The sequence below is a fragment of the Genypterus blacodes genome, unplaced genomic scaffold, assembly GCF_046128005.1.
Source record: "Genypterus blacodes isolate CSIRO-AG114 ecotype Tasmania unplaced genomic scaffold, CSIRO-AGI_Gbla_v1 ptg000076l_1, whole genome shotgun sequence".
NCBI lineage: Eukaryota > Metazoa > Chordata > Actinopteri > Ophidiiformes > Ophidiidae > Genypterus > Genypterus blacodes.
The window spans coordinates 3,206,668-3,233,732 of NW_027466885.1; the positions used below are offsets into that span (position 1 = coordinate 3,206,668).

Consider the following 27,065-nt stretch of genomic DNA (forward strand, 5'->3'; position numbering starts at 1 on the left):
TGGATTCGCACTTACGATTTCTTGTGACCTGAAGTTCTTTTATCTACCTATGTTGAACGCACATATCACTTTGGATAAAAGCGTCTGCTAAATGACCGTAATGTAATGTCATGGATTCTTTGCCAAGCGAAGCCGGAAGTGCGCAGGTGTGCACCGCGTCTCTACGCTTGTCCATCGAAGCTCTTTGGGCGAAGCGGAAGAGAAACTCGGTGTTCAGTGCTTGTGTGTTTTGCAGCTGCTCGAATTTAGCAGACGAAACGTTAATTCAGAGTCAACAAACAGTCGTATTTAGTTTATGTTTTATCCTGAGCAGGAGTGGAAAAACAACACGGAGCTGCCGGCATGGAGCCACAGGACAGAGACGAGCTGAAGGGACCCGTGCTGCATATCGTTGTGGTTGGGTTTCACCATAAAAAGGGCTGTCAGGTAAGTGAAACCTCGGCTATCTGCAGCTAACGCCAACAACGAGACACCAACCAACTGCAAGTTCGATGATTGATTCCGTATTGGTGTTTGGACAACGCACAAGCCTACTGTCACTGTATGAAACAACAGATCAGGGCCGCAGAAGTGCACTGTTGTTTGATTTGGCATCTTTCCCTTGACTTTAGCTGAAAACGACAATATTACAATAACACTTACAATAACAAATTTCACTAGTTTCCATTTGCTGTGTTGGTGTCCATACACTGACGGTATTGTGAGACGATTACTGCTGTTTTTTTCTGTGGGAAAATACGAGTGTGGATAGTAATAATTGATCAAACCCATTAATCATTTATTAGGTAAAGCGGTCAGACTTTTGCAGGTTCTAGTCTATCAAAAGTGAAGTTTACTCCATTGTGAAGAATGAATTGAAAGAAATAAAGATAAAAAATAACTAATATTCTTTGTTATTTCTCACTGCATATAGAGCAGTTTGCATCTTGTATTTGTCTTTCTACCTTTCTGAATAATCTTAAAACTAATGATTGAATCATAAACTGTAGGTTTGGTCAAGTCATGTTTGAGGAGCCCAATATCGCATGAAAGTCTGAAAGTAATGGTCTGTGTCCTTTGTCCTATGTCCCTGTCATTGTCTTTGGAAGCAGATGGGTAACAAAGACATACATGAAGAAACAATCAAATTGATTCTGTTTTGCACCTCAGGTTAGGTTTTAATGGAGCCCCGTCAACCGCCTCTCCTCTGAGTAACTATTAAACTGCCGTCTATTATTGACACGTTGACCTTTGGCCTCTCGTCTGACAATAGCAGCGTTTACACCTGGTAATTAGCGGGAGTGCGTGTGAGCCATTCAGCTTGATTGACTCACACTCTCCCTTTCATCTTCAAAATGAATCTACGGGGGTCGTAAAGGTCACAAGGCGGCCCGGGAGCTTTTGAGCAAACACCTGTGCTGCATTGTTGCCGCTGTCCATCTGTCTTCGCTGATACCGATTGAAATGCCACTTTCTGGGGCCGGTTGGATGGTCAGCAGGTTTTTAGAAACAGCTGCCGTCCCTCCGTCGGAGATAAAAGAGTGAGTTGAGAGTAGAACCTGTTGGCAGATGGTGGATTGTCTTTGTTTCAGGTAATGGGCTCCATGCCTCTGGTTATCTGATAGGGGCAGCGATCTCCTGCTGGGTATCACAAGATTGGGTTCCTGGCTCTTTAATCTCTCTGTCTCTGTCTCTGTCTCTGTCTCTCTCTCTCTCTCTCTCTCTCTCTCTCTCTCTCTCTCTCTGTCTCTCTGTCTCTCTCTCTCTCTCTCTCTCTCTCGCGCCCTATCTCGCTGCCCCCCCCCCCCCTCTCTCTCTCCCTCTCCTCTGTCTCTCTGTCTCTCCCTCTCTCTCACTCTGCCCCTCTCTCTGTCTCTCTGTCTCACTATCTCTCTCTCTCACCTGCTTCCCACCTGGAATTACATGGATGCTTTATTAGTAAGAGCATTGTTTGCCCACGTTCACCAGTAGCCTCGCCCTGAGGGATTTACCCTCTTGCCTGAAGAGTGAATACTTGTTTTTGGGTGTGTGTGTGTGTGTGTTGTGGTTGTGTGTGTCTGTGTGCACGTTGCAGGTTTCAGGTTAATCCAGTCGGAGTCTTGGCATGGACTCGGCTGTCTGAACCCTTCACTCCATGACTTCTCCAGGCAGTTTCTTATATAAACTCGATGGAAAAACACAACACAGAATAAAGTCCAGCGTCTGAGCGGCTTTAGGTTTCCCCAGCGACAGTATGATGATGTTGACGCCTTGTTTCTGAACATTCTTACATCAGGTGGCTGCTGAGGCTTTTCTACAGCGTTCTGGGTGGCGGGAAGTATGTAAGGGAACTATCAGGCTAATGTGTTGCCATGGCGTTTTGAGGTAGTTGGTATGAAAGTTGGGAAAATGTGGCTGCGATAGTGTGTCTGGGTGGTTCATAGAGAATTATGTGTTGGCTGAAGCGTTGCTATGGAGTTTCTAGGTAGTTGCTTGGGGGATACTAGGTTGGTTCATAACTGGACACGACTTGGGTACACAGTAGTTGCTAAGGAAGAAAGTGCTGGCTAAGGCGTTGCTATGGTGTATCTAGGTAGTTGCTATGAAAGTTGCCAAAATGTGGTTGCGATAGTGTTCTTGGGTGGTTCTTAGAGGGTCACTACTTGGTTAGACAGTGGTTGCTAAGGAAGAATTAAGTGCTGCCTAAAGCGTCGCTATGGTGTTTCTAGGTAGTTGCTCGGGTGATACTATGTTGGTTCATATCGGACACTTGGTTACACAGTGTTTGTTAAGGAAATAGTAAGGTGTTGCTATTGTGTTTCTAAGAAGTAGCAAGAGTGGCTGTTAATGTCAGGGTGGTTGCCATGGTAACCACAAGCTTGCTAGAGGGTTCCGTCTTGGTTAGTGAGTGATTCTCTCTGCTTCCTTGTCATGTCAGAGCAACATACAACGGAGTGTCAGTAAGCATGTAACTGTAACTCTGCTGCGTGTGTCCGTGCCTGCAGGTGGAGTACTCCTACCCACCCATCACCCCCGACGAAGGCCATGACAGCCACTCCCTACCTGAAGAGTGGAAGTATCTGCCCTTCCTGGCCCTGCCTGACGGGGCGCACAACTACCAAGAAGGTACCGCACACCCAGACTGGCTAGCAGATCCACGTTTTGAGATAAATGCGTTGAAGTGAGATAAAATTCCTCACGGAGCGTATAGAGCCGATCTAGAGCCACATGCTGATGTGGTTAGCTGAGAAGATAACAAAGCTACTATTCATCCTGATTATACTGTTATTATTCTTTGAAAGCAGGCGTTGAATACTGAAACAGGATCCCCACTGTAAAGTGAGAGCGAGCGTCTGTGTGTGTGAGTGCGTCTGACACTGAGCCCGAGCCGCTCGCCCTCTCTGTGCTGCGGCTGCTGTCATGTGACGGCCCTGCGGTTCATTCGCCTCTTAACGCCGTCCTGCTAAGACAGGCGGCAGGAACCGAGCCAGAGTTCACATAGAAGCTGATATTGTTACAGCGTTACAAAGGAACTGCCACAGCGCGTCCGTCCATCACAGTAAGGGTGAAGGTGAAGGTGCAGCCTGTAACGCAGGTCACCCAAACACTTTGAGCACCCCACACACACACACACGCGCAGGGAGAGGAGCATGAAGTATGTGCTGATAAAAAAGACTAATCAGCTAAATCAGGAAAGGCATAAAATTCAAAACAAACCCTTTCCCCTTTCCTCATAGCCGTCAGAACATAAAGGCTGGCTTTTGTTTTGCAGACACTGTTTACTTTCATCTGCCTCCCCTGAGCGGAGACATGAAGTGTGTCTATGGAGTGTCCTGCTATCGCCAAATAGAAGCAAAGGTCAGTCTGGGGGGGGGGGGGGGAGTGTGTGTGTGTGTGTGTGTGTGTGTGTGTGTGTGTGTGTGTGTGTGTGTGTGTGTGTGTGTGTGTGTGTGTGTGTGTGTGTGTGTGTGTGTGTGTGTGTGTGTGTGTGTGTTTTCCCTGCAACGTCTTTCTCCTTCTGAGGTTTTTGATGACGTGCCAGATGAAATGAGATAAAATCACAACGTTTCCTGTTCTATTTTCATTAGATTTGTTTTTGCTGGTGACATCAGCAGACATATTATGAGATGGGAGCACAGCTGTGCAGGTCTCAGTCTGGGGCCATGAGTCACACAGCTTGTGATTGATTTCTTTTTCCTTCTGCAGGCCCTAAAGGTTCGGCAGGCTGACGTCACCAGGGAAACGGTGCAGAAAAGCGTGTGTGTCCTCTGTCGAGTGGTGAGTCAGTGTGTGTGTGTGTGTGTGTGTGGAGGGAGGCGGGGGTGTCTAGGCTATAAATTAAGTCAAGGGTCAGTCAGTGACTTGCATACATTGTCATTACTGATCAGCTGTCAGAACAAATTGAATTACTGTCATCTTTGATCTTTGATTTCCTTCACGTTTAAACAACTAATCAGGCGGTAAGAAACTCAGGCTCAGGCTCAGAGGCTTTGCAGTGGCGTGTAGATCGCCTCCCTGTCGTCCATTGAAGGCTTTGTCTTGCGCGTTTGCTTCCTTTCAGCCTCTCTACGGCCTCCTGCAAGCCAAACTGCAGCTCATCACACACGCTTACTTCGAGGAGAAAGACTTCTCGCAGATCTCCATTTTAAAGGTGAGGTCCCCCATCCTTAGTCGTCCCGCTTTTCGCTGATGGCCTCCACTCGCTCACTCACTCGTCTGGTGTGTTTCCCTTAGGAGCTGTACGACCACATGAACGGCTCCCTGCGGGGCTTGACTCTGGAGGGCTCGCAGGTTTACCTCGGTAGGCGCCGCACTTTCCCCCGAACTGTGTTTGTCTCGGGCCTCGTGACTCGTGGCTCATCCGCCGTTTGTGTTTCTCTCTCCGCAGGATTATCACCAAGAGATTTAATACTACAGTTTCGACACAAGGTACAAAACCCTCAGAGCTGTGCACACTGAGTGAAAACAGACCTCATGAGAGAAAATAACAAAAAGCAGAATGGAGAGTAGTTGCAGTGTAGCTTTGAGTTTCTGTAATATGAGATGAGCCTCATTCTGCTTTGTTCACCTTCACAGATTCTTATCCTCTTCAAGCTGATTCTTCTGGAGAAGAAGGTGTGATTTCATACGGCAGCACGTTTGTCTTCCTCTCCGGTGTTTGTGTGCCTTCATGGGAAGTGACCCTGGTGTGTTTCTCTGTGTTTGTGTGTGTGTGTGTGTTTGTGTGTGTGTGTGTGGGCAGGTCCTGTTCTACGTGTCTCCTGTCAACAGACTAGTCGGCTCTCTGATGACGGTTTTATCTCTGTTTCCAGGTCAGCAACTCAAAAAGAAACAATTATGAACTTTGTATATTTATACAGTATGTCCCTTTGTTGTTTTAGTGTGAACAAAACATGAAAACTGACACATTTGATGTAAAGTTTAGAAAAGTTTCTCAGCCAATTAGCAGCTCAGGAAAGTAGACAATGAATTTGGTAATATTATGTATATTTAGGTCAAATCTTTGGTATTAAATTATTGTTATTATGTTCATTATTTATAATTGTTTTAAAAATATCATTGAATTTTGATAATTTGTTTTTGGAAATTTGGGAACAAACTGCATTATTGAAGGCAGTGACGTTGAGTCTGTCTCCCTGCAGGCCTGCTGGAACACGGCCTGGTGGACTCGTCTCACTACAAGCCCAAAGGCAGCGTGTCCGAGGAGCCCGCCCTGTTGGACGCCGTCTCTGGGGCCGAGGAGTTCGTGTCCGTTTCCGTCACGGACATCACCGGCACCTCGCTGGAGCCAGAGGGCCCAGAGACGCCCGGGAGGCCGGCCCAGTCGTCGCCTCCAGAGGAGGGAGACAACAACCTCCTCAAACCCCCCTCCCGCACCTCCCCGGAGTCCTCCGAGAGCGACTGGGAGACCCTGGACCCCAGCGTGTTAGAGGAGGCGAGCCCCAAAGAGTCGGCCGAGGGGAAAGAGGCGGAGCACCTGGACTGCGCTTTTGACTCCGAGGCTGGGACGCCCATCACGGTGCAGCCACAGTCGGCCGGGAATCAAGGCGGCGTCACTCAGGGCCTGGTGTCGGGTCTGGAGGAGGATCACTACGGTTTGCCCCTCGCCGTCTTTACCAAGGTAAAAGCCACGACTCTCTCCGTAAAAAGCATCGTAAAGGTAGCGTTAAGGAGACGATCATAAGGGCATAAAGCTCATCGGCATCGTCCCACCATTTAGGTTTACGCAGCGTCTGAGCTCAACCAATCACTCACACCAATCACCAGGCGTTTATCTGGGACTGCTTGCCATGCTTGAACCACACCCGGATATTTGTACAAATGTAACGCTAACATAGAAGTAAACGGCTGCAGTGCAAACAGTGGTGTGTGTGGGGTAGTGTGTGTCGGATGGGGTGTGTCCCTAGTTGAGTCCGGCCTCACAGTCAGGGGGTTGGAGAGACTGACCTTTGCTTCATGTCTACAGGGTTACCTGTGTCTACCCTACATGGCCCTGCAGCAGCATCATCTGCTGTCAGACGTGACGGTGCGCGGCTTCGTTGCCGGGGCGACCAACATCCTCTTCCGCCAGCAGACGCACCTGAGCGACGCCATCGTGGAGGCGAGTGCATGTGTGTTTAATGTGTACAGTGTCAAATATTTGTATTGATTTAATGAGAGAGAGGGAGACGAACACACACACACCTACCTTATACCACCAGAGGGCGCCATTCACTGCAGTAACGCCGGTGTGTGTGTGTTCTCGCAGGTGGAAGAGGCCCGAGTGCAGATCCATGACCCCGAGCTGCGGAAGCTGCTGAGCCTGACGACGGCCGACCTGCGCTTCGCCGACTACCTGGTGAAACACGTGACGGACAACCGGGACGACGTGTTCCTGGACGGGACGGGCTGGGAGGGCGGGGACGAGTGGATCAGGGCCCAGTTTGGTCTCTACCTCCACAGCTTACTGTCCTCCGCTATACAGCAAGGTAACAACCACCAGACTGTGTGTGTGTGTCCTGTGATCGACTATCAGCAGGCACAATTCAGCCCAGATACAAATATTGATTGTTGAAAGCGAGATAGATATTTATGTTTGTATCACGGTCATGTTTATGGCCTCACTGTATAGGAACAGGGACTTAGACTTAGATATTGATCTCCATTGATATTGATAAGAATATTATGTCATCAGTTCTGTTGTGTGATCATTTTGCATGAAAATTAGGATAAAAGTCTGGATTTATATTGGCAAGAAGTGAAATCCAAGGACTTTCTTTAACTTTGGTTCTTCATTTTAGTCCTAAATTGATATTTAAAATGAGCTTACACATGCTTAGATTGCTCATGTTTTATTATTGGTAATATACAAACAGATTTCTGTCACACACACAAGCAAATCCAATAAGGTGGCTGATTGTGTTCACTGACTCGTGGCTCTTTCCTGTCAGATAACGAGAGGCTGCTGGCTGACTACGGCCTGCCCTTCGTCACCGCCTGGAAGATCACACACAACTTCCGGGTGTGGCACAGCAACAAGCACCCGGCCATGGCTGCCATCACGCCCGGGTAGGTGGCCAGGGAGGGAAAGCGCAACAAACCAAACTCTGATTGGCTAGAAATCAGTAGTGAGGTGAAGGCGAAGCTGAATTGATCCAAAGTTGATCGACAAAAGCAAATTGGATTGTAAATGAGCATCAACTGTGATTTATTCCATCCCATAATTGACATTTTGTATGTGTGTGTGCTCTTGTGTGTTGTCGTCTCAGGCACCCTTTCCAAGGCCAGATCAGTGTGGCAGACGTGAAGTTGCGTCTTTCACAGTGAGTATTGATTCATACGTTTCCTCACGCTGCTGATCAAGGTACCACCAAAACAAACATGCTGCTGCCCCCTTGTGGCGGCCAGATGACATCGCAGTTCTCACATATTGCCTTCACTTCTTTAATATGTACAGTATGCACGTAATGGGAAATAGTTCAACGTTAAAATATACGACAGGTGCTATATTACCAAACAAATTATCGAATATTATTTCACAAAGAATGTTAAAAATCATTGAGGCTATTAATAATGACACAGTTTTACTTTTAATCTGTGCTAATAGAATCTAAAACCTCCTGCCTATAATTGAAGGTGTCGTCTTAACTGAGACGTGCTAAAGGTGTGTGTGTGTGTGTGTGTGTGTGTGTGTGTGTGTGTGTGTGTGTGTGTGTGTGTGTGTGTGTGTGTGTGTGTGTGTGTGTGTGTGTGTGTGTGTGGTTGGGGGGCCCAGGGTCGTCTCATTAGCCCAACAGCATGAATTATGAGAGAGTTTCATTCTCAAAAACAGAGGCGGCCTCTTCTTCTCCAGCAGCAGGAGCTCGGGTTTCTTTCCAGGAAGCTCAGATGAAAGGCGACCCCCGTCCGTGGCCACAGCGCCCGCGTCTAGGATTACGCGTCAAAATTAATGCCCCCCACCCACACACACGCACACACACACACACCCTCTCCAGTCTGTCTCCGTCCTTTACTTAGCTTTATGGGGCAAACATGGGCAGATCTGCTCGGCGGCGATGGGTGCAGCTCTCACTTTACCCTCAGGTATCAGGTGACATGGCCGCCGTGAACTTTGTCGTAAACGCCTCAGTAAACAAAAACACAAACAAATTCTAGCCCGGCAGGAAATATGCCAACGATTCACTGTCCTGGACCGCTTACCGCCTGGATACGTCCTGTTCTACTGAGCTCGCCCTGGCACTCAGCGTCACATATAATACTTCCACTAACTAACTAACTGTAGTTTAGCATTTAAATTTAGCCGTGTGTGCGTGTGTTTGTGCGTGTGTGCGTGTGCGTGTGTGTGTGTTCTCCTCCAAACAACAACGACCATCAAACCTTAAGTGTGCCTGTCTTGTCTCAGCTCTAATGTGTCCTGGCAGCTGTGAGTCCTCTGTCCTCGGTCCCTCGTCCCTCAGTCGGCCTTTTTCCTTGTCGCCTGTCATCATTGAGGGACGGCAGACAGTTCTGTCCTCGTTTCCCTGCATCAGCAAACACGGATTTCTTTTTCCCGCAAGACCACCAGGGACTCCAGTCTGGATGGCAGGGAACAGGCGGGGGATGGGTTTAGGCAGGGACACTGATGGGTTTGGTGTATTTATATATATATATATATATATATATTATTTTTTTTTTTTTCACGTCAGGACAACAAACTCAAAGGCAGAGTCCCCCGCTTCTCTGTGTCCTCATACAGTGGGACGCTCTTTGTCCCATCAGATGTTGAGTTTAACCGATTTTTACCAGTAATTGCAGTTATAAAACGTCTGGTTTTAATCCAAACCTAATTTAATGTAATTATCAAATTCAGGAGGAATAATTTTTCCACTTGGTCCAACAAATTAAAAAAGGAAACATTAAATGAAACCTTGTCATGTGTCAGTGATGTAGCTGTGGCAGATCGAGGTATCCCCTGACACGGAGATATCAAGTCTGTGGTCTCCATGGCGACGCCTCTCTGGCTGCGTACAACCTGGGGGCAGGATTTCAGTCAGGATTCCTCCTGAATGTCACTCAGGTCAGTGGGGATCCATGTGAAAGGTCTTGCATTGGCGTGGGACCAAAGACCCCGGCCGCATTTAGACGTCCGTTTGTTGTGAAACGTAGCCCGCTTCCGTTTCTGATCATCAGATACGGCAGCTGCGGCGGCCCCTCGGTCTCGCTGCGGTTACATAATCCCCTCGCACCCTCGCCGCCACGGTGCTCGTTGCATTTCTGGGAAAGGAGGACAGGTTGCTGCGGTGACGCGTGGGGGCAGAGGAGGGCGTGTGAGGTGTGTCTCTGATTCACCAACCTGTACTCTTCTTCTTCATCATCTCCCCCTGCAGCTCGATGCAGAACAGCGAGAGGGGGAAGAAGCTGGGAAACGCCATGATGACCACCAGTCGCAGCGTGGTGCAGACCGGAAAGGCCGTGGGTAAGGAAACGCACACACACACACACACACACACACACACACACACACACACACACATGGGACTCGACTCAACAGGACTCCCAGGATGTAGTTGCAGCACTTTGACTGCTCGTGTGTGTAACGGTGCTGGTTCTCCTCTGCCTCCAGGTCAGTCAGTGGGCGGAGCCTTGACCAGCGCCAAGTCGGTCATGTCGTCCTGGTTCTCCACGCTGGCGCAGCCTCCCGCCGTGACCCACCAGGCGTCTCCAGAGGCCGCCGCCGAGGCCACGCCCTGACTGCCGCCGCACACAAAACCACCCGAGACCCTCCTGTGCGCCCGTCTCTTCTTCCTCCTCCTCCTCCTCTTCGTCCTTCCACCTTCCAGGCGGCTCGAAGCCTGAGCGTGTTTTGTTTTTCGAGGCTGGTTTTCCCAGAAGGACGTGAGCTTCCAGCCCAAACACACATCCTAGAAGAAACCCGACAGGTCCCCTTCCTGACCCGCCCACTCTGGGCTGGGACCCTGCTGGTCCGGGTCTTCGTCACCTCACTGCCGAGACACTTGGCTGTCCACTGTGTCCACTGTGAGGCTGCTGTGTTGGATCCAAACACGTCTCCTCCTCAGCTGTGTGACGCTGAGACGCTGTTCTGGGTGTTTCTGCTGTTTTCACACTTTGCTGCATCTTCCCAGACTTCCTCCTCCGCCTAACGGAGACGTGACTGTAAAAAAGACAGTTTGCGTGTGGACAGACAGCAGGTCAGCATGAACCCTGTGCGTCTCTGAAACCTGCACGGTAACAGCACGGTTGTCGCAGTAACAGCATGGACGCCTGCCGGGTGGGTCGCGTCCTCAGAGCCCCAAAGTAACAAAAGTACATTTCCTCCTAGGTTCTTGTCGTACCTTAAAGACTTTAAAGTACCACAGGAGTGCTTTCATGTCTTTACTTTAACATTTCAGAGATAAATATAGTTCTGTTCTGCCTGACAGCTTCAGGAGCTCACCTCATCTTTCACTTCCTTCCTTCTCTTTTGTCTTTCCTTTGTCCTTTCCTCTTCCTCCGTCCTTGCCTTATTTTGTCCTTCAACTGAACCTGGTGCAATTTTACCAGTTTTGTGGGGCTTATAGTTCTTATAGTTCATATATATGCATACTGTATATAGTTTAACTCCTAATAATAATTTAAGTGAGTTTCACAGTGAATCCTTTTAAATCTTTGTCTACATGTTTAACAGGAGTATTGTTTCTTTTCCTGAGGTTAAGCATGTGAGTCTTCCTTCCAGCCTCATTCAGTCCATTTACATGCACAGTAACACTAGAACTAACATTTTTGGTCAAAGGTCAACACCATAAATGGTCATAGAACCTTGATTGCGTCATGGATCAGTCCAGTTATTCAGGCACGTAAATGTCCAGTAAAACACGTCTGCATGCATTTCCTCACCGTAACCTGATTATGCACAATCAGATTACGTCCCATATATTCAGAGAACGGCACAATTCCGTTCCATCCAAGTCTTTTTTTAGCCTTATAAGCTAGGATTTGGATATTATGCATCCTAGTGTAGTGAACGATGAACTCCACTACGTATTTACCCTCCTGAATGCTGTTACTGCGATCATTTGCTTTGCTGTAACGTGTGTGTGTGTGTGTATCTGATGGACCCTCCCTGCTGGAGCCCGGAACTCCCATCAGGTCTATGAAGGAGCGAAGCAGCCGGGTCGTCTGCTGTCAGCGTGTAGGATCAGCAAGCCCGTCGTTTGAGATCGGTTAATTTATTTATTTGTTGTGTATAGACTCGCGCGTTCTCTCCATATTTTGTCATGATAACACTGGATCAAGTCCCAGACTGTGGGGCCTGCAGCCATTATTATTCTATTTATGTGTGTATTCGCTTGTGTAACCCCTCCCTCCCCCTCTCAGTGAGCATGCTCTGTGTAAGTCACAGGTCTGTCCCATCTTTAACCCCTCTTATAAGGACCTTTGACCTTTTGACCGCTTACACTGCTCTCCCTCACACTTTGTTTTGGATTTCCACAAAGAGAAGATTTGAACTGTTTCACCAGATTTTCTTTCTTTCTTTTTTTTTTAAACCTCCGACAATATATTTTCACTTTGTATTTAAAAAGATGAGACTGTACCGTGAATCGAGTTTCACAAAAACTATTTTCTTGACAGATGCTTTTAATGTACTTCGGACAAAAACGCGTTATCGTATACTGCTGCATTAAAGAACCACTTCAATCCGGAGCTTTGTGGTGGTTTCAGTGGGTTAAGAAAGGAGCAGGGATCCCTCTGGGCTCCTGTTCCACACAAACACATCAGTTTGTGTCTGGGTACAAATGTAGGTCAGCCAAACAAAGCTGTGTGTGTGTGTGTGTGTGTGTGTGTGTGTGAATGTGTTGAAGGGGGGGGCTGCTGCTGTGGCAATAGCACATGGCTGGACAAAAACAGACCCACGTGCTGCTCCACACACCCCTGCCCTGAACCTGGCGACCTCAGGGATGGCTCTCAGATAATCCGCTCAAATGGCCCCCCGGGGGAAGTTTGTTTGCTTGGCTCCGGCCCTGCAAACCCTACGCTCCCTGACTCCTTCACTCTCTCTGTTTAAGATTGTGACGATGGTCCAAACCCGGTCCGGTCCCTCGTGAGCCCCCGACACACCAGGTTTTCCCTCCTGCCGTGTAGTTAATTGCGTTCAGCTGGTACCTAAAGCAGATCGGAACACCAGGTGAAAGCAATTGACTGCACTGTGTGACAGGAAACGCTGCTGGTGAGTTTCTTTCAATTAATCTTTCACACCACAAGGCTAAACTAAAGCCTCAGAGGAGAGATGAAACCACGCTCGTGTTTTCATTTAGGGGCCATTTTAAATCCTTTGAGATGCATCGATCCACTTCTTCTCTCCTCTAAAGGCAGCGCAGAGTCAAAGAGCTGTTATGTTGCTATTGTCTCCTAAATTGCAGTCAGAAGCAAAAACCAAACAGGAAATCAATACAGATTCTGATGAATTACCCCGATCATAGATGTTAACAATGTCGATTATTTGTGGAAAGTATCTTTAATCATCCTTAAAGCCTATTGGGCCTTAGAGACAGTTGATAGGTTGAGGTCCTGTATTCTTTGTACTCTCGAGTCTCTGTGGCTCTGTTGGTAAAATGAGTCTCGTAATGGAATCAGCTTGGTGCCAATCATCAGGAAGCCTTCAGCCTTGTATGTGAGGAGTGTGTGTAGGACGTTAACCCCCATATATTAACACTGTAAACAGCAGCAGGTGACTTTAAAATACAAACAACCGCCTTTGACACAGACAGACGAAGACTGGAGTCGAGTTTCAGGAACGTTTTTGGCATGTTTTTTTAATAAATTAACGTTCATTCAAAATACAGTGCCAAAGGAATATGATGCAGCCAAACATGCTAGTAAGGTTTGTCATGAAGCACCTGTGCTCATGTTTTTAAGGTAGGAGGAAGACCCCTCCCTTCCCTTCCCCGACCCGCCCCCTCCCCCCACCCCTCTCTCCACTACTGTAGTGGTTGCCGGGACAATTTCCGTAGCAACAGCCCTGGGCCAGCCCTCTCCTCTCAGAACCAATCAGCAGCAAGATTCCTCGATATTCACTCAAGAAAATTAAAAATCCGATAGGAAAATGGAGATCTACCCACAATCACACTACAGTAATGCCTGATATTAAATTAAAAAGACACTAATACAAAATAGACCTGGTTATTTTCCCCCCACGCAAAAAACTTGTCTTTTAACATATGAAAAATATATATTTTATATTATATATATATTTCAGCAGCTTGAAAGTAAAAATTAAAAAACGCATGAGCCCAAAAACCGGTGATTGTACTGAGAGAGGAGCTGGAGTCGTGTGGGAGCAGAGAGCCTGCGGTGACGGCGCCATGATGAACGGAGCGAGGCGTACACTGCTGGCTGTGTGGAAGACGAGACCGGGGGGAGACGACGGAGGCGTGAGCGGAAGGGGAGAGGGGAGAGGCGTAAGGCGACTGGACCTGCAGTCACCTCTGAAGCTCTGTGCCCCGCCAACCCACAAGCCACCATCCTCTATGTGACACACTGACAGTTTGATGGTTACAGACCCAAACCAGATTGCTGTCTCTTTCATAGGGATTTGGAGATATTTGGCTAAGCGATGATGAGGCTGACGGTTTGGGAAAATCTCTGCTAAATATCTTTGGGTGCTGTTTTTCTATCTGACGCTCGTCTTGTACCCTACAGCTCCGCCGCATTCTCCCAGCTGTGAAACCGACGAGAGAAGGCACCCAGAAGTGACTGTAGGACAACAAATCCACCCCAAAACACATTCTGAGGCAACTGTGAACGTAACTGCATGGGAACTGAACTCTCAACTTCAGCTACAGGCGCTTTTAGAACCGTGCGGCTCCATTCTAACGCGGTAAGCCAGACGCCAAATATCTCCAAAACGTCCCAACAAAAAAGATGTCACTTTTCAGAGAATGGATGATGTAACAGCGGTGAAAGGGGTTAGAGAGAGGTCAGGACCAGAGAGGGGAAGGAGAGGGCGAGGGATTTTGGTACAGTTGCCATTGTCATTCCAAGGAGGTTTACCAATAAGTGCATCATCATCATCATCGTCGTCCTCATCACAATAATCAGTTGACGTTGAGATCATCACATTGTAGAAACAGTATGACAGACTTGCAATAATATCAGATGTCTGACTGACAGAATAATGAGAAGGAGAGAGAGAGAGAGAGAAAGAGAGAGAAAGAAACCCAACCAAAGACAGAAATGTTTCAGATTATGAGTATTTTTGTGAGGGGCGTCGGTTCGGCTCCGAGCTCGTCGGGGCTGAAGCTTTTAGCAAGCCTGGTTAAGTTCATATAATCCCTCCAGAAACACAGATAATGTCGAACCCTTTAAGTTCTCAGAGTTCAGATCGACCCCCCCCCTCCCCCCTGCATGTCCGTCCCCTCTATGTTACAGATCCATAGTTCAGTGGGCGAGGTAGAGGAGGCTCAGAGCTATACGTGAGGGAGGGACACCAGCTCCCCGTCCACCTCAAACTCCTCCGCTCCGTCGGGGGAGAAGAGGTAGGTGGGCGGTTTCCACGGGGACTCCTCCAGACACGAGGGGTACAGCTTCCCCACGGCGCAGCGGAAGTCCTTGCCCAGGTCCCAGAGCATGCGTTCCGACACGGGCTGCCTTAGGTACCAGCGGTCCAGCTCCATGTCGTACTGGTAGATGGCGTACTTGGCGCGCTCGTTCATGTGGGTCTCGCGCATGAAGATGCACAGCGAGTTGAGCAGCACCACCGCTCGCACGCACGGGTCCGAGTAGCGCTTGGCGGGGATGTTGGCGGCCAGGCGCCACTCGTTCTTGTTGACGTCGTAGATCTCCACGGTGACGGAGGAGCCGTCGATGGTGCTGGTGGGCAGGCGGATGCCGGAGTTGCTGACCACATGGAGGCCACCGATGTAGAAGATGAGGTCGCCGAAGGCGGCGGCGGAGGCGAAGCAGCGGCTGGTCTTGCGCATGGCCATCTCCACCCAGGTGTCAGCGCGGGGGAAGTAGCAGTACATGAGGTCATGGGTCATCACATAGATGCAGTCGTGCGCCACCACGGACGTGCTCCAGTTCCAGGCGAAGGGCAGAGGACTCATCATGCTCCACTCGTCCTTCTCGCAGTCGTAGCGCTCCACCGTGCGCTTGTTCAACTCTCCCCCGACGTTATCGCCCCCGATTGCATAGATGTAGCCCTCGCAGTAGACCAGGGAGGGCTTGACGCGGGCGCACAGCATGGGGGTCTTGGGCACCCAGGCGTTCTGCTGGGCGTCGAACCAATAGAAGCTGTCCACCGAGCGGAAGACCGGCTGAAACTTGCTCTTGCCGTGATTGGTGATCGAGTTCTTTAGTGGGATTTGTCCGCCGGCAATGAAAACGTCGTTGTCGGGGGTGACGAGGGTGCCCACCTTCTGCAGGTCACCCGGGGGGTTGCTCAGTTTGTAAACTTTCTCCGCCTGCGGGCTGTAGCACACCACCGTAGTCGGCGAGGGCCCGTACATGAAGTAGCAGACCTCGCCTGGCGTTTCTGACATGGCCTCCATGAAGATCAGCATCTCCTCCTTGGTCATGCCTAACCGGGGCTTGAAGAACTTGGGCATGGACTTGTAGAGGCCCTGCACCACCACCGACTTGTCGTTGGGCGGGAGGCCCTGAAACCAGGCGCGCTGCGTCACCTCGGACAGGGCGTCGATGCGGATCTGACTGAGCACGGAGGACAGGTGTTGCGAGCGCGCCTCCATGTTGTACTCCAGCCACAGCATGGCCGCCTCGCGCACAGTCTCTTCCTTCTCCACGTTGAGGTTGTCGCTGCTCAGGATGTCGATCAGCAGCTCGTGGGACAGCTGAAGGAAGGCCTCCTGCCGGTACACCATGGGGAACTTGTGCTCCACCATCCGCTTGGCGCTCTGCTTCAGCTCGCTGCAGCTGAACAGGTCGCCGATGCTCAGCATGCGGACGCAGTTTTCAGCATTGATCTTCTTCACCAGATAGTCCCTGCACTGCAGCAAGACGTCCTCCACCTGAGAGGGACAGAAGACAGAAGGAGACTGCAATTGTAAGTCTGCATACTCAGAAGGTGAGACGCTTTGAACAGGAAGTGGTCCCGTGGGCTGACCTGCAGGAAGCACGCCGTCTCGTAGAGCGGCTCCACCGTGCTGTCGCTGATTGCCAGGTTGCCCGTGTAGGCGTAGGTGATGATGATCTGCAGGGTGGCCGCGTCCACGTTCCTCAGGTGGATGTGGGTCTGTTTGCTCTCACTAAGGCCGCCCATGAACATGGCCCTGCAAAATGAGACAGGAAACAGTCAGCGTTAAACTGGGGAATGAACCAAACCAAGGAGACACCTGCTGGTTCCTCTGTATGTTCACATGGAGGGATGGAGCAGAATGTAACGATCATACCATAAGTAAGGCTGCATTCAAATTTACGGCTGTTTTTCGGGAGTCAATCATATCTAAACCACTGAGGTTTTGTTTCTGCCACATGAAGGAAAGCTGCTCTATTGAAGACGTTTGGTTTGATGTTCCTCTATCCTACGTAGAGCTACATACGGGTAGAGGGAGCGGAGACGAGTTCAAACAGACAGTAGAGCCGTCCTTCAGCACCTGAGTGAGGCAGGTGGAAGCTTTGCGGCGCTTATTGAAGAGGTTTGATGAAGGAGAGAGCAAGAGAGAGGGATCAGATATCGCTTCACTCAGACTGAGACAGTGAAGACGCGCTCACACAGCAGCTGATCCTGATTAGCAGCGCCTCGTTCAGCTGACCTGAGCTGCGGTTGTGTTCAGTTGTAAAACCGGTGTTAATAAATACAGCAACATTGAAAGAGTCTGAGTTCGATGACCGCCGACTTCCTTATGACTCACTGGTGATTCAGACCGACAAAGTGACAGTCAGCATCTGGCCAGTGGGCTAAGCGTGCATACTTTCAGTCCAGCTGGGCCGCTGACGCCCACGCTGCCTCGGCCCCGACGGGCCGCCCACGCTCTCCACGCTCCCGCTCAGCAGCGCCCAGTCATCACAGGACTCTTTAACCCCGTCTCAAACAAAACACCCTTTGATTTAATTACGCAAAGAAGACGTTCCAGAGCGTTCCAACACCAAATCTGGTGCTGCGCAGCTTCTCCTTCAGCCTGTGTGTGTGTGTGTGTGTGTGTGTGTGTGTGTGATGCACCCACTGAACTCTGTGGCGTCTTGCTGCGTTAATATTTTGCCTGCAAAACAACTCGGCCCCCCTGTATTTGGGGAGGGGGGGAGCTGCTGGGTCTGTGTGCCGTTCACAGCAGGAGCCAGACCTGCCAGGGCCGGATTACGCAACCCTGCAGGCTCCTCCGGCCCCCCACACACCCCCCTGCGTTTCTTCCGTGTCTCACCGTCAACTAAGAGACAACCTCCTCCTCCAGAGCGCCGCCGCTCCCCCTTTCCCCTGAAGCAGAGAGAGAGAGAGAGAGAGAGAGAGAGAGAGAGAGAGAGAGAGAGAGAGAGAGAGAGAGAGAGAGAGAGAGAGAGAGAGAGAGAGAGAGAGAGAGAGAGAGAGAGAGAGAGAGAGAGAGAGAGAGAGAGAGAGAGAGAGAGAGAGAGAGAGAGAGAGAGAGAGAGAGAGAGAGAGAGAGAGAGAGAGAGAGAGAGAGAGAGAGGCAACACCTCTGCAGGGGAAATGCTTTGCGTGTTCGCACCAGATAACGAGTGCGTGGGAAACGACGAGGGAGATCGGGGGGGAGAGAGAGGCATCAAGTTGTGGGGACCTTTCCTTGGAATGCGAGTGTGCAGAGAGAGAGAGGGAGAGAGAGGAGGAGGGGTGAGAGGTAGACGGTGTTCAAAGGCTGCATGAGCTCCTGTCATGTACAGATGGACTCTTCCCATATTCACTGCAACACACACACACACACCTCATTATGCAATGCAGTGCGCACCGTTGAGGCCTCTCAGGGGCCTTGAGAGATTCTCCTCCACAGCTACAGGTTAGAGAGATTGCTTCATTTGTTCCATGTTGAAATACAGAACATGTAGACGAGGCAGAATCACGTCTCACCCTACACACACACACACCTGTATTCCCACCAGAAGGGTGTGAATGCTCAATTGGCATCACGTGACACTATCATGACGCACTTCTTCCTTGTAAGTTCAGGCTACATAAACTTAGATATGTATATATAACCACACACACACACACACGCCCCCCTCCGTTTTCCAGCCTGCCTGCATGTATGGAGTCTGTAACTCGTGCTCCAAGACGAGCTGCATTATTTATCGTAACTGTAGAAGGCGAGTGCCTACAGCCTACCTCCTAACAACAACGGTGCTACATAACCACAACGTAACCGAACCCAATCTCCATCAGAGTGCGGGGAGTAATCGGCGTCCACACACACACACACACACACACACACACACACACACACACACACACACACACACACACACACACACACACACACACACACACACACACAACACACACACACACACACACACACACACACACACACACACACACACACACACACACAGCATTATTTATTGAAACTGTAGGAGACGACTACGCTGCAAAAACGCCGAAGCGCGCTTCACCGTTTGCCTCAGGCGGCTTATTTCATGTCACCGAGCTGAGAAACTCCCGTAGCAACGAGTTGGCAACGTCAGGAAATTCTGCCACGTGAAGATACCAAATGGCAAGAAGGTCCGATTGATTTAAAGGCATCGTAGTGTGAGGTACTATGGTAGCTGGCACCCGAAAATACTGTGTTGGTGTTGATCTCATTGTAATCACAATAAGAGTTTCCCTCATCACTTCTAGCACAAATCGCACACTGACCTACAATAACAGCAGCCGTTACTTCACAGCCGGACGCACTCACCTGAAATAGGAGCTGCACGTGGCCAGGACCATCTTGTGACACGGGAACTCCGTGTCCTCCACCAGCAGCACGACGTCAGTCAGTAATTTCTGTTCGTAAAAGAACTTGAGCTGCTCCAGCAGGGAGACGGCGTAGTCCGTGTTGACTGGCCTGCGCTCACTGAGATCCGACATGGTTGCATCCCATGAATCGCGCCCCAGTTTTGAGAGTCGCGCGGCCGGCAGAACCGGACTCCAGCCAACCAGGAGAAAATAAATGTGAAAGGATTAAGAGATAACGTGGGGGGAAACGTCTCGTCCACACCTCCACCGGACAAAGTGGAGGTGTTAGGATTCAGCTGCTCCGTCTGATTGGAGATGAGATGAAAGATGAGACGAGGAGGCTTTAGTGTCCCGCTACCAGCCAGGAGTCCGGAGGAAATGTCCTTGGTGAGGACGGGGCCGTGTCCCCTAGTCGCTCCGTGTTGATCTGGTTTCTGAGGTCATGCAGGGAGGCGCCGGGGGAGCGGAGGTAGAGAGAGCCCGGTGGCGGTCTGCGACGCTGCTGCGCCAGTGCTCAACTGGAAAACACAGGAAAGCGACAAAGAGAGAGAGGGAGAGGAACGGTGAGACCGACATGGAGGACACGGACACTAGACAAATGCAAAGCAAGTCAACACTGTCGCCATCTTTTAGCAGGAGAGTCACACTGTGGCCAATAACCATCCAACCTGACTACGGCGTGTAAAGCAGATAGTTTGTCAGGCGGGCATTAGAGTGAACCCCGTCCCTCCCTGTGGACCTGTCACAGCAGCAAACGTCCCTGTGTCCTCTCCTGCCCGAGCAAACTGCACCGTCAACAATCCGCTCTCCCCCCCCGACAGGTCACCTGCCTTCATCTCCACCACGCCCTCCCTCCCTCCACCCCTCCCTCGCTTGCTCCATCACTCGCTGACAGCCAGACATGAGGCTACGTGAGCGTCTGAGCGAAAGGGAGCTGCTGCACAAACAGACGCCATTAATCTGACAATAACAACTAAACAACAGCCGGATAAGGGTGGACAATCCCATTAATACTCCCATTTAAGCGGAACAGAGCAAATGTTGGGGGAAAAGACACAATGATGATTAAAATGCAGATTCAACTTCACCCTAATTCTCTTTCTTGCTTTGCTCAGAGTGGCAGAGAGCCCACCTGCTGGTACCAGTTCTGGTTCTCAGCTTGGACGTTTCTAAGAACCGATCTGCGTTTCTATCAACGCAGGAGGCCGGTCGAACCACCGCAACGTTCCTATGGCAACGGGCTGGTGCTGCTGGCAAACAAACAACAGGCAGTGGCAGGAACGGAGAGTGACGTCTCCTCCATACATTCTGTAAACAACGTACACATCTTTAGTAAAGGCGAGGCCTACAGATGACCCTAGACTGTTACTATGGCAACGCACATCCACACAAGGGACTGACAGAGGGCCCCAAAAACTGGACTCTGAACCAATTGTAGTAATGGAATGATAAATGGCTCACATGAATGCAGCTTTCAAGTCATTCTGATCCAAACAACATCTTTCATAACTCTATTAATTATTTTCCGTGACTTCAACAGGCCTGATGAGTTGCTTCTCCACATTCCGGGACGTTGTTATTGTTGTTTTCCCGTCTGCCAAGCCAGAATCAGAACCGTTCCCCGTGGATCCCCGCAGGTAACGCACTGCTGAACTCGGTCACTCCACGACACAACCTTCATCTTTCACGGAGGCCATCAGCCGCAGCTCTGCCGTCACACGGCTGCACTCAGCCCCACACACACACGGACGCGGCGTCGCCCTGCTGCCGTCGTTGGTTCGCTCATAAACACCGCAAAGTCGTCGTAGGAGCCGCTCTTTAGGCGCGTGTGTCGACGGTTGACGAGTATATACAGATAACACATTATGTACTTACCTGATGCTAACCAGCTAAGCTAAGCAGGTTAACCGCCGCTTCGCTTCCTCGCGCATTCAAAACAAACCCTTTTTAAACCGGAACCACTCGGTGCTGTTAACCAAGCGAAGCACACACAGTCGTCAAATCGCGGTTGTATCGGCGCGGCGCTCGCTCTCCTCTCCGCCCGGCTCGCAAACACACACATTCGGCTGGCGACACTCGTCCGGTCGCCACCCGCCGTAAGTTAGCTGCTAGCACTAGCTCCTCTGCTCCCCAGTTCCGGGGTAGCATAACTGTTAGCAAACGAGGTAGCACATCTGCTAGTGCGCGCTAACTGCTTATTAAACCGAGCCCCCGCTATGATCGAATCTATTATAAGATTGTTCTATGAATAAAACGGCAGAGACACAAACTTACAAAGAGTATAAATTAGAGAGCGATCACGCCGCTAGCTCATACACCGCGAGCTGAATAAGCGCAGGCTAGCTACCTGACTGAGCCACTTTTCAACTTAACCGTTCAACGATCAAAATGTCCCTTACGTCACCTGCTGGCGGACTCCACGCGTGGATCCTTCGCTTCGCTTTTCTGCGGGGCACAACGCGACGAGTAAGCTTCCAAAGCGGGGTCGAGAAACTAAACAGTTGAGTAAGAGCGCTCTGCAGCAAACAACCTTTCAGCGCATCATAAGCGCCCGAAAGACGAGGCCAAATGAGGATACTGCGCATGCGCTCAAAATTAACTCCCGGCTAACAGAGAAACACTGACCCCTGCTGGACAATGTAGAGGATGACACGACTGACGATGCTGCAGTATTCTGAATATCTGCTGTTTCACTGTGTGTGTGAGAGAAATGTACACATCTGAGTATCTGTAATATTATAAATATTAAATAATTATAATAGAAAAAGTAATTGAATTTCAGCATATTGTCTTCACAAGTAATGAAGCTCCTCCATTACCCTACTTTAGCTCTTCCAAATCTGATTATAAATATGAACGAAATGTCCAGGGTAGATTCATCATTATCTTGAAATGTAAATGTTATCCGTTTTGTAAATTAAGAAATTAATCGTTGTGCGTAAGAAATAAATCGTATTGATAATGATTACAATTTATTTTTTTGGCAATTGTAACTGTATTTCAATCTTACAAAAATCATGTCTTCTTTGCTCTGTTTCTTATTTTATATTATATTCTTAATCTGTAATGCCTTTGAGATCGTTTTTTCATTACTCCAAAATGAACCGTGGTAACATTGACGTTGTGACGTTGTGACGCATTGGCGCCTGTCAAACACGCGGCAAATCTGCGCTCGTGCAGACGGCGGCAGGTGTTACTTATGAGCTAATTAACTAATTGGCCCGTGTGACTGCTGGAGTCAGTGGAGCCTCATGGACGCAGAAGAGTGAAGTGCTGCTCCTCACGTTTGTTTAGCGAGAAACTGCTGCAGAATTATCCTGTAATCTCCAGTTGCTGGAGGATCTTTTGTTTTACTCGGCGTCATTTTCTTGTTTCGCAGTGTTTTATTGTTAAGGCTGAGCAAGAAAGCAAGTGAGAGACCATGGATGGTAAATAACTCCTTACTAAATCTATCTACATATATTCATTCCCTCAATTTAATGAGACGCAAACAAGGCTCTGGCTTTTTATCATGTCATTTTAATATTTGTATTTGTCTCAAAACTTTAAATGTACATGTTTCTATAGATGGAAGTCAACAACCACATGCGTTTGGCGGTGCACAGCAGCGAGGTCAACAACATTCCAGACCTTTCTTCTACGTCCAGCCTGCGTCTCAGCCGTACCTGCCTTACTACCAGCAATGGCAGATGAACAACCCATACTGCCAATACGGTTTGCCTGCAGGTACAAAGCGTCTCTAGATCAGCTTTAAGGAAGGTTATGGTCACTTTTAAGGCTGATACTTATGTAGTTGACATTCTGATTAATTTAAATACAAATGCTACAGAGCACCATCCAGAATACTTCTGCCGTTATTAAATTCTACGTGTTTTTTTAGTTAAATTTGTTCTGTAGCAATTTCCCCAAAATCTCAGTCTGTCAGTTGGTTGTTCCTGACACTGTTTGTCTTCATATTGCACAGGTTTTAACTTTGGACGTCCCTACATGCACCCGTACCAGTACATGCAGTATCCCGGCTATGTTTTCCCACAGTCTCCTGTATATCCGATGGATTACAGGCGAATGTTTGAACCTCGCTTCCAGTCTCCCGCATGGAACGACGTGCCACGCCAGCAGCCGCCGCCACCTCAGCAGCAGCAGCAGCAGCAGCAGCAGCAGCATCGCCCCCCACCTCATCACGGGCGTCGGGACATGGCCTGTTCAGAGGCTCAGACGGACCCCAGCGACGCCATATCCAAGCTGATCGAATGCCTTGATAAAATCCGAGCCAACGAGCTGGCCGGCTCTGAGAGGGAACTAGACTCGGGTGTCGCCTCCCAGTCTTCTGGAATGTTCTCGCCGGGAGAGGAAAAGAAAAGTGAAGAGCGGGCTGCTGATCACGTCCTGCCCTCGGTGCCTGATGAGAGCCATTTGCAGTCGCCCGCAGTGACCCTCAGTGACTCCACAGCAGCTGTGTACGACGGTGAGTCGAGCCACAGGAGCTTAGGGACCCTGAGCTCCCAGGGGTGCTGGTCCGGAGGATTTGACGAGGTGCTGCCCCTTGATAGCTCTTCTGTCCACGAAGAGTGTCCCGACCTTGAGCAGCCAGCGGGAGATGAGCAGTTCCTCTCTCATTGCTCTCTTGAGAAGTTGAGCCTCTCTGACAAAGTGGAGGTCACAGATATCCAGACAGATATCTCGCCGATCAATCCATGTGTTCCCAAATGTAATGCTGAGGAACCCCAGAGAGTAGATCCCATCCTGCCATCCGCGCAGGCATTGGCACCTTGCTTTTCATCCAGCCAGTCGACACCCAAGGACGCCAGAAGTGGCAACAAAATTCCAAAGGCAGAATGTCAGGCACGCTCCTGGGACGACGCCAAAAGTGAGCCGAGCTACCAAATCCTCAAGCTCCCGTTTGATAGTGTGCTGGCGGCCGGAGCCAGCCGCCTCTCCTCCCCAGCAGCCCCGTACTACTACAACTACCTATCCACTCAGCCCAGCCACGAGCGGATGAGTGTCCTCAGCCCGTCTCTGGATGAACTCTCCTCCAGAGACGAAATGTTCTCCACCGATCTGGAGGACATGGATCTTTTCCCCAAACGTGTGTACACAAACAGGCTTGCTGAGGTTGTCGGCAGCTCCCCTCAAGCAGCTGAAGAAGTGGAGGGAGTGTGGCCGATGGGCGCGAAGAGGATCGTGTGCGCCTGCTGTGGGAAAGGCTTAGCAAAAGGGACGGCGAGGAGCAAAGTTCTCAGCTCTAAGTTGTACCAGGATGAAGCGGGGGACTCGGAGGAAGAAGGCAGATATGGAAGATGCTGTGAGCAGCCGGTCAGAGTGGTGGTGAGGAAGCATTCTGCACCCAGGAAGGCCCATCCTCTGCCACCCAGACATGTTTCAAAGCCTTGGTACAAAAGAGGCCAATACAAGGATCCTTCACAGGCTCCTGAGCAGCAGGAGGAGGGTCGTGACCTCTGTAAGCATGAATCAGCTGATGGAGAGGCTGGAGAGCTGCAGTGCAGAACATGTCAAGGTAAATGTCTGCAAAACATTCACCCTCCCTTTCTGTCTTTAGACCACAACTCATCCTTCAGTGTGAATGGTAGATGGTGTGTGTGTGTCCTCCTCTGTAGACGGACTCTGCCGGGAAGATGCGACCACCTCAGACCAAGGCAGGTGGGGCGACGGCGAAGTGATTCCCAGGAGGAGACAAGCAGCCCCCCTGCAACGACAAGGTCAAAGGAATGTGCCGCCCCAAAATGACCTTCATGGTTAGGACACTACAGATCTGCACAACATGACAAAGTTGGAATGTTATGACGAAGGAGAAAACTTGTCACATTAAGGAAGAACTTCTTTGAATAACCAACATTTTTACTTAAGTGCACTTAAAGTGCTTTTGTCTGTGACTTATTCCATTATGAATGATTGAAACCTTTTCCCCTGTGACGGGACAGAGACGAGCGCTCAGAGGAAGGCTCCCTGCAAACCGCTGATGTACCACAGGCCACGGGACGAAGAAAACGATGAAGAGGAGCTACATTTGCACTGGGACAGAGGTTAACTGCTTAATTTCACTATGTCAAGTTTTGGTTTTTGTACCTTAAAATGTAAACATCTCTCCCATTTCTCAGGCTCTTCAATCAGAGGAGAACCAAGATGTTGATGTCCCAGATTGACTGTGAACAAAGTGTGTTAAACTGTAGGTGGAATTAGTTTTCGTTCTTCCATTCATGTTTCAAAATTATTACCTGTAAAACACCTGAAAATGTTTTAACCAGGTGATGTTTTTCTCTCTTCCAGGTCCCTCTAAAGGTGTAAAAATGTTCCAGGATCATATTTTTGTACATATTTAGAGCACTGGGTGAAGAGCACTGCACTAGATAAGGGAGTCTCTTTTTGTTAAATAAAAGCAAAAAAAAAAGAAGTAAACTTTAAGATGGGGAGTAAGTGTCACAGCCTCGCACGATTGATTATTAAAGGATTTCACAAATGCCGGCTGAGGGAAGAACGCTTGAGCTGCAGTTGTTGGTTTGTCACAGTCTGGGGCCTCCAATAAAATGTTGTCATATTTAGACAGTGTGGATTCATTTCGCCTCACGTCACACTGCAGCTGATCACCTGATGACATGATAAATATTTAGCTAGAAATATAGACATGGCATGAATGAGAACTGACTGTTAATGGGTAGAAACAGATCATCGTCTAAGATCAGATATGATTCATGGAACATCTCTTGTATGAACAAATTCAAATTTAGTTTGTGTGATCTGATGTGGGTAATTTCATCCTGTAATTTAAATGTTTAAGAGTATCTTGATCATAATACGAGGACATGTTATGTTCTATCCTGTCTCATGTAAAGATTAACAGATGTCCTGCAAGAGCAAATTAGAAATGATGCTGTTGAAAAGTGCTGATGTGCTCTGAGAGTAGGCTTCCGGAAAGCAAACGTAGACCCAGATGAGGTCATATCAGCTTAAATGATGACCACACAGTTAACTGACAAATTGGTCCCTCAGAGCTTGTTTATTCTTCATGAATATTCACTCTATAGATATTCCTCCTGGTTATCAAACAAGAGCTTATCATTAATTCTCTACTGGGCAAACATGTATCTTACTGCAGCGTGTGAGCAGATTCCCCCTCTGGAGGTGAAATAAGCCTGGAGCTTCACAGAGATATGACATCACACAGGATGTATTACTCTGAGCCAACGATGCAGACGAGCTGCAGGTTCCTCACAGCCAATCAGCGTCAGTCTGTCTTCACGTCACAGCAAGTGAAGCAGAGTCGATGTTAGTTCTTTTCCTCTCATCTCCGCTCCCTCGTCTCAGGTGAGCTGATGCATCATTAGTGTGACGTTGATCACCGGTGTTTAATTGGTCGATCGTCACCTGGAACCAAACCCCCTCCAATCAGTGCAGCTGGTCTAGCTTTTGTCTTCACCTTTCATTTCTACTAAAATCCTCCTATGGGAGCTGTGCAGGATTGTCAGTGTTAATCTTCTTCTTGCATGTATGTAAAGTTTGCCCACAGGTTAAAAGCTAAATGTCTTCTTTTTCTTTCGTCTTTAACCTTGCTGACTTTTTTGTCCCTTTTCTAGATTATGGAGACGCTCTCGCCTACGTTGCAGCATTCCTTCGGCATGGGGCCTCGGGCTCCCAACCTGCCGCATGGAGCCCATCAGGCACAGGGGCCCCAGCATCCTGTCCCAGGCCCTGCTGGAGCCCCGCGTCCTGAGGAGCCGCACCACAAGCCCTT

At 49.3% G+C, this 27,065-nt stretch overlaps 3 protein-coding genes across 6 annotated transcripts; 2 read left to right on the top strand and 1 right to left on the bottom strand.

Moving 5' to 3' along the window:
• Nucleotides 1-181: 181 nt before the first annotated feature.
• Nucleotides 182-12,111, top strand: avl9 (AVL9 homolog (S. cerevisiase)). The gene is made up of 16 exons (XM_076158035.1): nt 182-426; nt 2,964-3,084; nt 3,731-3,816; nt 4,165-4,236; nt 4,520-4,609; nt 4,693-4,759; nt 4,847-4,887; nt 5,035-5,073; nt 5,201-5,270; nt 5,601-6,079; nt 6,425-6,559; nt 6,707-6,926; nt 7,389-7,506; nt 7,707-7,760; nt 9,804-9,892; nt 10,040-12,111. The coding sequence occupies exons 1-16, from the start codon at nt 343-345 to the stop codon at nt 10,165-10,167; spliced, it is 1,893 nt and encodes a 630-aa protein (XP_076014150.1). The 5' UTR covers nt 182-342; the 3' UTR covers nt 10,168-12,111.
• A 1,088-nt stretch (nt 12,112-13,199) lies between these two features.
• kbtbd2 (kelch repeat and BTB (POZ) domain containing 2) lies at nt 13,200-21,966 on the bottom strand. Of its 3 annotated transcripts, none has more exons than XM_076158033.1 (4): nt 21,723-21,966; nt 19,278-19,836; nt 16,535-16,700; nt 13,200-16,439 (listed from the first exon to the last, which is right to left on the bottom strand). In XM_076158033.1, the coding sequence occupies exons 2-4, from the start codon at nt 19,448-19,450 to the stop codon at nt 14,880-14,882; spliced, it is 1,899 nt and encodes a 632-aa protein (XP_076014148.1). In that variant the 5' UTR covers nt 19,451-19,836; nt 21,723-21,966; the 3' UTR covers nt 13,200-14,879. The 3 variants fall into 3 exon arrangements, with proteins under 3 accessions (XP_076014148.1, XP_076014147.1, XP_076014149.1); XM_076158032.1 differs by having other exon boundaries at nt 21,718-21,966; XM_076158034.1 differs by lacking the exon at nt 21,723-21,966 and adding an exon at nt 20,451-21,701.
• Nucleotides 21,967-22,565: 599 nt separating this feature from the next.
• buc (bucky ball) lies at nt 22,566-25,842 on the top strand. 2 transcript variants are annotated; one of them, XM_076158277.1, is made up of 7 exons: nt 22,566-22,746; nt 22,886-23,044; nt 23,283-24,833; nt 24,907-25,071; nt 25,258-25,359; nt 25,435-25,502; nt 25,604-25,842. In XM_076158277.1, exons 1-6 carry the CDS (start codon nt 22,740-22,742, stop codon nt 25,464-25,466), a joined length of 2,016 nt encoding a protein of 671 aa, XP_076014392.1. In that variant the 5' UTR covers nt 22,566-22,739; the 3' UTR covers nt 25,467-25,502; nt 25,604-25,842. The 2 variants fall into 2 exon arrangements, with proteins under 2 accessions (XP_076014392.1, XP_076014393.1); XM_076158278.1 differs by having other exon boundaries at nt 24,934-25,071.
• The last annotated feature ends 1,223 nt before the right edge of the window (nt 25,843-27,065 follow it).